General features: G+C 31.5%; 1 protein-coding gene across 5 annotated transcripts in view; it reads right to left on the bottom strand.

Moving 5' to 3' along the window:
• Window positions 1-12,162, bottom strand: part of LOC118192400 (papilin-like) — a 198,655-nt gene that overhangs the window by 87,674 nt on the left and 98,819 nt on the right. For all 5 annotated transcript variants that reach the window (XM_035363369.2, XM_035363363.2, XM_085814135.1 and 2 more), the window contains 3 exons: window positions 11,050-11,229; window positions 9,626-9,767; window positions 3,921-4,107 (listed from right to left, as the gene is read on the bottom strand). In XM_035363369.2, the coding sequence (XP_035219260.1) occupies window positions 3,921-4,107; window positions 9,626-9,767; window positions 11,050-11,229 (509 nt within the window). The remainder of the gene's footprint in view (window positions 1-3,920; window positions 4,108-9,625; window positions 9,768-11,049; window positions 11,230-12,162) is intronic.

The raw sequence follows: 12,162 nt of genomic DNA on the forward strand, positions 1-12,162 counted from the left end.
TTGACAACAATTTTTCTTTCTTATTGTTGTTGATAGATTTTTGATGAAATCACATTATTTTTAATAGTTTAATTCTTTTAGAAATATGGGTTTGGCAACAATTTTTATTTAAATGAAAATGTTTTATTTTTTGTTTTATGAGTTTCTTTCATGTTATTTTTTGCTTATTTCACTGTTTGTAAGATATTGAAAAGTTTTCCATGATTCTTTTTCTTCAACGGAAAGTTTTTTTTATTAGGATAATTAATATTTGTATTAAGGGATATAGCTTATTTCATTGTAATTTTTGGTGCTACTTTGGTAGACGGTTGCACGGATTTTGGTAATTTTTCTTTTGGCGAGTAATACGACTTATGGTAAACCCATTACTGGACAAGTTATTTATGGTAACTGATACTTTGTCGTCATTTTATTTTAAAAATAAAGCATTTTATTATGCATAAATTCCGTGTTTTAAATATTATTTATGGCTTCTAAATATTAAAAATCAATTCAATTTAGCATTTTTATTTGAAATAAAAATTTTGATTTTTATAGTATTTTTTATAATTTTATGTTGTGGATGACGTCACCTTACTTAAAATGTAATTGGTTTTATTAATATCTAAAAATTTAATCTAACGTTTTAAGCATCATTTATGGCTGTTAAATATTAAAATACAATTTAATTTTGCATTTGTTTTAAAAATGATTTTATTATGAATGAGTATTTAAATAATTTTAATTCTATGCGTAATGTAATCAGCTCCCTTATTGGTTACTGAATATTTGTGCATTACCGCGCCATTTTAAAATTTTATTATTCATCTCTTCAAATTCCTCAGATTTCAAATGGAATAGATATGTCCATTTTGAAGATGAATGTTGTTATTGGTAATTACCAAGAATTACTGGTATCAGAATAAAAAAATTGCCCTTTGAGACCTTATTTTGGCCAACCTGGCTTTCCTAATCAAAGATTTATTTATAAATTGTTAATAGCATCAGAGGAAATTTATTTTAAATTTTTGGAGAAAACCTCGCGAATTTCTTCTCCAATGAAGTGCGAGAGATGTGGATCACAGATAAAGATCGGTTTTTTTTTTTTTTTTTTTTTTTTTTTTCCTTTTTTTTCTGGTACTTATCAATATACGACAAGTAAAATACTTTAAAAAAATGTAAGTACATAATTTTCTTTTATTTTATAATTGTATACTTCAACTTTTATTAAAAAATTAATACAATGTTTTCAAAAATTCCTGAGATATTTATTGCCACACATGTTTTAATGTTAAATAATTAAATCCTATAAAACTTATTTTAAAGTATTTAAGTAATATTTTAATTCTTTTAAACACTGGTATGATGTTTTTAATTTGATATTCAATTTAAGCAATATTTTAATCCAATTAAATGTTGGCGCAATGTTTTTATGGCGGTGTTTTTATTCTATTATATGAAAGTAATAACTTAACCTTACTTTAGCATTTTATACTCTTAGTAAATGTATTTCTTTACATTTGCCAGCCATCTTAAAAAACAACATTTTCAACAAAAAATTAATTCATCATTTTTAACGATATTTATTTTTCAAAAGTTTCTAATACTTTACTATATGCGTAAAATAAGCGAAAACAGCATTTTTCAAGATGGCTGATGACTATAAAAACCGCGCCAACAATTGCGCCAATGTAAATCACCAAAAATCCGTACAACCGTCTACCAAAGTAGCACCTAATTTTTTTCTCTTAAAAATATAAGATAAAATATCATTACTTATACTTTGCTTTTCAGATTTTTTTTGTATTCTTTTATGTTATTTATTGCTCATTTCACTGTTTTTACGATATTGAAAAGTTTGGAGTAATTTTTTTAGGAAACAAAGTTCTTAACCTCCTTTATACCATTTGAGTTCTTAAGATTTTGCAAAGAGAAGTTGGTTAATTTATTTATTAAAATAATTAATATTTGTATTAAGGGATATTGCTTATTTCATTGTAATTTTGTTATACGTAATAACGTTTTTTTATGAAGTTGTTCTGCAGAGTAAAATTCTATGCAGTTTTTAAATTTAACGTTTGGTGTTCCCTTCAGCCATTTTTCCGGTACATTTAAAAGCCAGACAAAGGCTGGCAGTGAAGCTGCTAGTTCAGTATAAACTAGGAGTGTTAAACTACGCCAAAGTGCATGGAAACAGAGCAGTAGCAAGGCATTTCGGTCCACTGCCTACCGAAAAAATGATACGTACTTGGCGACTGCAGGAAGATCAACTGAAGACTGCTAAAATACAAAAACATAACTTTCGATGCCCAGCTCCATCTTGGCCTGAACTTGAAAATGCCATAAAAATGTGGGTGATAGATAAGAAGAAATCTGGGATAAGTGTTTCAACCAAAATGATAATCAGTGAGGCCAAAGGATTTGCATAAAAACATGGGAATCAGAACTTTTCAGGGTCTGAGGGTTGGTGCTACATGTTCATGAAAAGGCAAGGCTTATCAATGCACACAAAAACAACTATTGCACAAAAAATGTCAGCAGATTATGAAGAAAAAATACTGGAATGTCATACGTTTGTTATAAATGCACGCAAGAAAACTTCTTTAGAGCTTGGTCAAATACGAAATATGGATGAAATTCTACTCACATTTGAGTGTGAGTATTAAAGGACCATCCAACAAGACTGTGAGTATTAAAGGGTCTAAATCAATAACCATAAAAATCACAGGTCATGAAAAACCCGATATACGGTAGTTCTAACATGTTGTGCTGATGGCACAAAACTACCACCATTATTATTAATTTTTTTCATATTCAAAAAAAAAAAAACTTCCAACGGGTGTAATTTTTCATGTTTATCCGAAAGGCTGGATAGACGAAGCTGGAATGAAACTGTGGTTACAGAACGTATGGGCGAGGTGATCTGGTGGACTCTTAAGAAAACCCTCTCTTTTGGTTTTGGATCAGTTTAGCACACATAGAACTGAAACCATAAAGAATAAGCCGAGAGAATTAAAAACCCAGATAGCTGTCATTCCTTGTGGACTGATTAGCCAATTGCAGCCTTTAGATGCATCGGTGAATAAGCCATTTAAGGAAAAAGTGCAAGAATGATGGAACAAGTGGATAGGAGAGCCACATCACGCCCTCATACCCTCAGTGACCCTATTTTCCACACTTGTGAAATAGAGGGCCACCTAAGTGGCCCTCTATTTCACAAGTGTGCGAGTGGGTAAAAAGATCTTGGGAGGACGTAAAGGCTGAAGTAATTGTTAAGTCCTTTAAGAAGTGCGGAATCAGTTATGCTCTTGACGGAACAGACAACGACGCATTATTCGAAGAAGGTGATACTAGCGATGACGGAAACAGTAGTGATGACGATATTCTCATTTTCGATGATGATGATAGTGAAAAGGATTTTTATGGTTTTGAAGTAACCATAAAAATCCTTTGATTAAAGTCTAATTTCATGATAGGCAATGTTTTCCTTGAATCTGTGTTTTTTGTTGTTTCTGCTTTATTTTGTATTATGTTTGATTGCTTGCCGTTCATTCATTTATTCATTATTGAAATTTACATATCATGTTCAAAATAGTTTGCCGTTTGTTAATTTTCTTAATAAAGATATGTTTGGTAAATGCATTCAATGATAGTTTATTTGGCTTTTACGAAATGTGAGAACTAAAAGAAACCACATTTTAAGTTATTGTGGTACCACGCTATCGCGCGGACTATTGAAACTTTTTTCCCTTGTGTGTGGCCTTCTAAATAAGGGTGCATCTTACATGCCGTCAAATACGGTAAAAATAATGTTAAAAAAAAAAATAAAAATAAAAGAGATATGATGAGGCAATGCAGATAATATAAATTGATTATGAGGAGGCAATTTTTACATATGCATCCCAATAGGTTAAATCTGAAATTCATGAAAAAATAATTACTTGAAAGGTCCTAAAGCAAGAGTGAAATTATCTGAACAGCATCCGAATTCTGCTTCTTCACATGAATTATTAGTGCTGCTTATATTCATTCTAGGACATCCTTCATAATTGAAACCTGCAACTGTTATACCATCTGGGCAGCAACCATATTTGGAATCCTTGCAACCTCCAAAGATCATAATTTCATCTGTTATACAAAGAGGGAAGAAATAAGTAAAACCGATCAATTTTAGCAGAAAATTGCTGCACAAAAACCATAAATGTTGTCACTTCAAAATGATGAATGTATATCTAAGCAAGAATTTTTCAGACGTAGTTAAGTTCATTTGGAACATATTGTCAGTAATTTATAAATAATGTAGGAAATTTTTTTTGCTAGATGACAGGCTTAAACCCAGAATTAAATGTCTCCAAAAGAAAGCTCCAGTAAAAGTTTTGTCGTAAAAGAATTAATTAGTATCATCATCTCAAACTAATATTTTTTTCATTAGTAAGCACTTTATGAAGCCCCTTAAAATATAGAATATACATAGAAAAAAATGGGAGACTTCTGATTTGAGGGAGGGGGAGGTTCTTTCTTATTATTATGGACCCTGTTTTGAACCCATTGTCAAGAGTATTGATAAATTACTTGCTTGTGATGAAAACTCTGAGAAAACCACATGTCACTGTATTCTATTCCATTTTTTTGGTATAAATATTAACAATTCATGATCACTCATAATTTTCTCATCATGAGAAGAGTTCTCAGTATTTCATGTGTCAATGTATTTTCCTTTTTAAGACAGAAAGAGCTAAAAATGTTTGGTTTACTAAGAAATAAGAAAGATAAGATCTTTCATCCAGTTAAGGCACAACTTGCCCCTCATTCAAATATGCAAAAATGGCCATTAAGTAAAACTATTTATCAGGAAGTGCAGTGTTAAAAGATGAAAGTGAAGGAAAAGCACATGTTTCGGCAACTGGATACAGTTGCTTCAGAATAATGTTCTTAGGAATGAAGTGGTTAGTTTATTGTTAGGCAGAGGAAGCGACAATGATCAAGCAGTGGGAGGAGCAACTCAACCTTTAGGAAAATAAGACTTTTGACTGGAAAATTTTTATAAAAGAATTGATTCTTTACATATGACAACCAAATAAGCAAAGAGGTGGTCCTGGAAGTTTTTTTGACATAAATGAAACTCTATTTGAACAGCTGAAAATTTTTTTGAGATAAATGAAATTCTATTTGCACAGAAGTGAACAAAGTCTGCAGGATTCTTCCACATTACAGGATATTTTGTTAGACTGAAAAACAAATGAATTCTTTCTTGCTTTGATTCCAAATAAAGAGGCAACTACACTCGTACCAAAATTTATTGACCATATACAAAAAAGAGAGATTGGTGAGATATTCAGACTACGACATGGATTAAGATAGAGGAATTGAAGGGCAGGTTAAAGATATTTTATTGTGAGCCATAAATTTCATTTTGTTAACTGAAAATTTGTTCATACACAAAATGTTTGACACTCAGCTAAGTGGCAGAATAAAAATCAACACTGCACGGTTTGCTGTCATCAGAGTCTTACTTCCCAGAGTTCATATGGCGAAGTGCCCACCAGTGGCCAATAGGTAAAGTTGCCGAACACTCTAGTTTAATCCAGGGATTGAATCCCAGCAAATGTAGCCCATTTGCTGCATGGGTATTTTTGTGGTTTTCCCCTATGTGTAATGTGTATATGAGTCAATTTCCTTTAGAAAGGCCTGCATGATGGCATCATATGAAGGCTATTCTTTTGGTTTTAAAGTATAATTCAACCAAAAGTACCATTAGAAACTAAATAAAAATATACAAAACAAAACACGGAAAGAAATTCACATAGACTGAACTTTTAATGTGAACTTTCAAAATTTCACATATATTTGATAAAACCTGCAGTTATAAATTTAAAGTGAAAAAAATTTTAACTTCTTCATAGTAGTACTATGGTTACCTTATTTCTTTATGAATTATATTTAAATGCCTACAAGTAAATAAAAATAGTTGCCAATTCGTTTTTGTCTATTTCTTTAATACTGTAAGCAAGCTTTTTCATTTTAATTTAGGAGGGAAAATAACACCTTTTTATCATAAACTATAGCTGCATAATTCCAGTTATATTTTTAAATAGATTATGAAATTATCATGAGCATAACATGCAACTTAACACGAGCAGCATCATAAATAGCCACAACTAGTAATTAAAACAGTTATTCAGATTCTTATTAGAAAGTATGTATATCTTTTATTTCAAAAAAGAGATGTACAGAGTTAAGATTACAAGAGCACTTGAAGCAAAAAATATGTGCTGTTGAGTCCACGACAAAGTTCCTATAATTTTAATATATTTTGATAGATAGACAAAGGGAATTTTCTTTAACTGCTATCTTGATTAGTATATCAAAAAGGCAAAATTTAAAATAATTTAAATTTGGAAAGTTCATCAATATTGGGCATACTCTCAAAATACTGCAAACCGAATGAAAATAGATAAGATATAATCAAACTACTTTATTATGCCTTGTATTACAGCCTAGTATAATAAATGCAATATTAAATATTGCAATATACTGTTAACTGAAGAAAATAAAAAAAATAGTAATAGAAAACAGCAGAATATTCTGAAATTGGAGAGGTAGAAAGGCAAAAATTAAATTTCATCTAAATCTTTATTAAAGAAGAGAATAAGTTTTTATAAATATTAATTTTTACAGTATATGCTTTCATACATGCTCATCATACATTATTTAACTGCATGTCAAATGTGTTAAAAAAAAAGAGTGAAAATATGCAAAATTAAATTAGCATTCTGATCTATAAAAGTATTAATTCTTAATTTAATTTATAATACCTTAATGTTATTAATCACCTAATTAATTTTATAATAACTGTATCTAATTACACTCATGTCCATAAATTAAGGATAATCCAGTGTCACGCGGATATCGAACTCTAAAATAAATACAGTCAAAAGTCGTTAATTCGGACACCCATAATTCGGAATGATCTATAATCCGGACCTAAAAACTAAAAACTTTCTGCGCATGCGCCGCGTTGACACATGCGCATAGGTCCTACTTGAGCGCATTTACAAAAGCGCATTTAATCCTACTTGATAAATTACGTGTGTGCGTAAGACCTTTTACGACTGCGCATATGAGTGTGCGCAAGTGCAGAATACGTTTTCACGTGCACGTTTTATGTATAATGGACGTATAAGATAAAATTATCTAATTATCTATTTCAGTTAATGTTGATGATTGTGTTGTTCCTTAATTTTCGAATTGGATCCGGCTTATTATTTTTTGCAGACTGTAAGAGCAATTTTATAAAACTAAGCTTAAACTTTCGATTATATCAAATAGAATTTCCGATATATATTTGTTAATATGTAAAGGATCTAAAGCGAAAGTATGTTTTGAAATCCGAAATCTGTTTATCAATTTCACGCTGCTCGACGGGGGGAACGCCGCAGTGGGCGCGTAATGAATTGGAAGTTGATTTGTCAGCACTATCCTTATCTTCAGAGCAGATGTTTTTATTTTATTTGGCTTATAATTCCTTATAAATTAGTATTTCATCTTGATGTGCTCCGTCTTTGATATGATTTAAAACAAGTTCCTCGTCATTATAATTTGCTTCCGATAGCGAAGAAAGTGACAGAGGTTAGTGAAAACGAAAAAATTTCGATTGACAAATTAGTCGGTGTTCTCGACACAGCAATTATAGGACTTGAACAGCGGAACTTTGTAACTGAACAAGAAATTATGTCTGTTTAATAGAATTAAAGAGAAAGTATTATCACATGAAACGAAGCAAAACTTAAACAACTTACATTGAAAGAAATGTTTAATAAAGTTAAAAAATAAATATTAAGCTTTTTCTTTTTGCAAATTTTGATACCCTTTAGATCATAATTGTTCTTTATTTCATAAATTATGATTTCATATTTTTAATTTTAGAATTTCTGCATGCCATCTTACGAGATTTAAACTGATGATCTATAATCCGGAAAAATCGATAATCCGGAATCGCCGAAGTCCCAACGAGTCCGGATTAACGACTTTTGACTGTATATCACCTGTAAAATCACTACACACATCTTCAAGAATAATATGCAAATTTCAGGAAATAACCAGATGACACTGATGGTACGTCACAATGACGAGAGTGATATATAAGGAATACAGGCAAAGAAGTAAAATTGTTCGCAGGCACTTTATAAGCATTTCAGTGCAATAACCGAATAGTTATGACACAAAGGACGCATTTGGATGATTTTTTATGTGCTAGAATTATCGGCCGTATGGAATATGGGCGTACCCAACTGGAAGTATCAGATGAATTTGGAACTCCAGGCTTTGGCAACGATTCCAAGATGATGATAATGTGAGTAGACGTTACAGCACAGGTCGCCTCAGAGTTACAATGCCGAATGAGACGGTATTTGGCAGTTACTGCCAAAAGAAACAGGCGGAGCACAGCCTCAGACCTGTCTCGTCAGCTCTCTTCAGCCACTGGTACGACAATTTCAGAGCAGACCGTGTACAGACGCTTAGGGCAGATTGGTCTATATGCTCGTAGACCTGTCAGATGCATTCCACTTACTGCAACTCACTGTCGCCTGCGGTTAGCCTGGAGTAGAGAGCATGCATTGTGGACACCGCAACAGTGGGCTTGTGTGATGTTTTCCGACAAGTCCAGGTTTAGCTTGCAGTCTGATTCTCGCCAGACTTTCATATGGAGAGCTCCAGGTACCCGTTACCCCCAAGAAAACATCATTGAACGACACCGTTACAGTGGTGCAGGAGTGCTCGTTTGGGGTAGAATTATTCTGGGTTCCAGAACTGACCTGCATGTTCAAACTGGAACTATGACAAGCCAAATCTATCGGGACGTCATTCTGTAACAACATGTACATTTGTTTCGGGGCGCCATGGGTGCACAATTTGTGTTTATGGATGACAACGCCCGTCCTCACCGTGCAAACATAGTAAGTGAATGCCTTCAATCGGAGGATATCACCCGTATGGACTGGCCAGCATTCTCACCGGACTTGAATCCAGTAGAGCACGTGTGTGACATGCTTGGCCGACGAGTTGCAGCCCGTCAACCTCCTCCTACATGTCTACCGGAACTTCGGAGAGCATTGCTTTTTGAGTGAAGTAATATCCCCCAAGATCAGATCGATAATTTGATACTCAACATGCCTAGGCGTTGTACGGACTGTATTGCATCGTCTGGAAGACATACAATGTATTAACAATCATACCAACCATGTAATATTGGTTTTTTGTAAATAGGTATTTTTTGTAATTTGCTCCAGGGAGAAAAAATCGCTAATTTTTTAATAATATCAAACATATAGCATCTTTTTTTGCTCTTTCCCTCTTGTTTAATAAATAAGCTTTACAAATACGTCAAATTTGTTTTGCTTCTAACTCTTCCTTTGCCTGATTTTGCATTATCCTTAATTTATGGACATGAGTGTACTTCTTAATTTATGATCAGTTTAATAACACTGAAGTCAGTTATGAATTTAGAAGAAAATTATTCATTATTACACTTTAAATTGGCATTGTTTTGAAAAAAGCTTTAGAAGATAAAATTCATTGAAAATATATAGCTATAAATGTTTTACATTTAATTCTGATTTTATATGATCTGCATTTATGAGCATACCTTCATCACATGACGCCATATTGCATGTCTCTTTATCAAAAGGCTCTTCAGCAGGATCACATTGGCTAACATCCACAACAGTATCTTCATGAAAACACAAAATTTTTCTAGTTCTTTCGCCACCTCCACAAGGAACAGAACACTGAAAAACACATCATTCAGACTATGAAAACTAATACCAAAATCTACAATTCAAATATGAATGTTCTTATTTCAGTATGCAGCAGCAGGAGCTCATGGTGGCTTCTTAAATTACTTTTAAGTCTACTAAGTAGCTAAATCTGATTTTAAGAAGTTGTGATTTTGCCCAGTTTACTATTTTGATTAATATCTTTAGTACTAACCCTAATTAGTTGCACATTTAAACCTCATAAAAAATCAAATACCAGGAAACTTATGGTAGAAAAAGAAATCCCATTATTATTTCTATAAACATTCACAGTGAAGTGGTTTCAAATCCTCACAATATCTGTATTTATATGAAGCTAAGTTTCAAAAAGTTTCACACAGAGCACTTACCAGACTGGGAATTGCTGCTCTATGTATACATAGTTTATATTGTATAGTCCCAATTGTTATGCCATGTAGTCATTTTATACATAGTTTAAAAAACTGATATAAGAAAATGATAGCAATTTCATCAATTATTCAAAAATACTTGGTATGCAAGAAATATTAGATACATTTTCATATTTAAGGATAATATTGCAAATAAGACATCATCACTTTTCTTCTGCTCCCAATGCAGTGCTATTACTTTTTAAAGCTAAAGAAAACATTAATAAGAAAAAGAAAATCTGAAATGTTTCAGATTTTAAATTACGTCCAAATGAGCTTTTTTTTTAACATTTTGCGGGTTACCTTTATTTATTAAATATTATGCTCTACATACTCAAACTATAAAATTCAGTTCAACAGCAATATCACAAATTAATTTTAAAATCGGCATATCTTTAGAATTTCCAATACTGGAGATAAAAAAAAAAATTTCGTGCACTGTTGCCATTGCTCACTTTGAAATCATTTAGTTTTTTAATCAAAAATTCGTTGAAGTGTTACAAAATCTGAAACCGATATAAAACAAATTTCAAATTCAGATTAGGGCTTCCACATGCCCATATCTTATGGAAGATTATGTTATTAAAATTTTGATGGCTCTAGGCACAGTCGTTTTATTACAGTGCAAGAAACATACATATATTTATGCAGATTCTTCATTATTTAATTTCTTTAAATACAAGACAGGGTGATAATATATGGTGGCAACAATTTGAAAAGTGAAAAACTTTCAGCCATTTCAAGTTTTCAACGCAAAATGCCAAAACGAAATTAATAGTCCTTTAGGGTAAATTACACTTTTGGACTAATAATTTTTTTTAAATGATCTATAATTAAAAATAATAAAGCATTAAAAATTAGCATACTCTATTCCAGGGCCCAGTAAACCATGTGCCTTTACATGGAGCAGAGCTGCAATTTTGTACTTCATCAAATTTCTTCAATGGATCACAATTTTTATCTTCTATCTTTATAACTGATTCATCCTGCCATACTCCACAAAATACAACTCTACTCTGAACTCCATTTCCACATGTTACAGAGCACTATAAAAATAAAATAACTAATTTTAACCACACATCTTTCAGATGAATAAGTTAAAGAAAATTTTAACTTAATACACACAGAACATCAAATGATTCCCTGTCAAATATTTATGAGTACAACTGAAATCATCCTTGCTCATAAATATCAACACGTAGAAGAATAAAAGATGCAAAATTGTATCAATAATTTGATAAATTCAATTTTTACTTGAAGCTGATTTCAAGTAATAAAAACTTTCCTTTCAAAGCATTGCTAAAGAAAGAATGAATTCTGCCACTTTTTGATAGCAAGCTATACATGATGCTATAATGAATTTAAATCAATAGCAATTGAAGTTAATAAAAATTAATAAGAAATAAAATTTTTTGGTCTATTATATTATTTAAAATTCATACTGCTGATACTAGTATAGTCAACATTTTTAAATAATCTGGCATTATAAAAATAAAAGTTTTAAATTTTATAACATTAAAATTGGCCCTATTACATTATGTAAAATCTATACTGCTGATACTTAAATCAAAAGTTTTAAATAACCTGACATTCTAGAAACTATATTCTCATTTAAGTCTGATATTTTTGATAAGGCCTTTTTGAAGAATAAATCATTAAATCCTCAATATTTAGCATTTTCAAGAAACCTATTTTTCACAAATGCTAGCTACTTTATTTTTTACTAATATAATTGTTTTTAAATTTATAAGTAGTACAAGTCAACTCTCAAACAATAGAATGGTCATTTGAGGACAGGGAATTTTTTAAAATTGTTAAATAATTTTTTTCTCTGTATCAAATTACTCAGGCACAAATAACACTTAGCTTATATACAACAGTGGCTGATTGGATAGGGCAGTTGAACATGGTAGTTTGGCACAAGTTCAAATCCTGGCAAACAAGCTGGCTGCATGCAGTTTTTCACAGTTTTCCCCAAG

Source organism: Stegodyphus dumicola, chromosome 3, assembly GCF_044657685.1.
Source record: "Stegodyphus dumicola isolate Sdum_Otavi_A_Nest chromosome 3, ASM4465768v1".
Classification (NCBI taxonomy): domain Eukaryota; kingdom Metazoa; phylum Arthropoda; class Arachnida; order Araneae; family Eresidae; genus Stegodyphus; species Stegodyphus dumicola.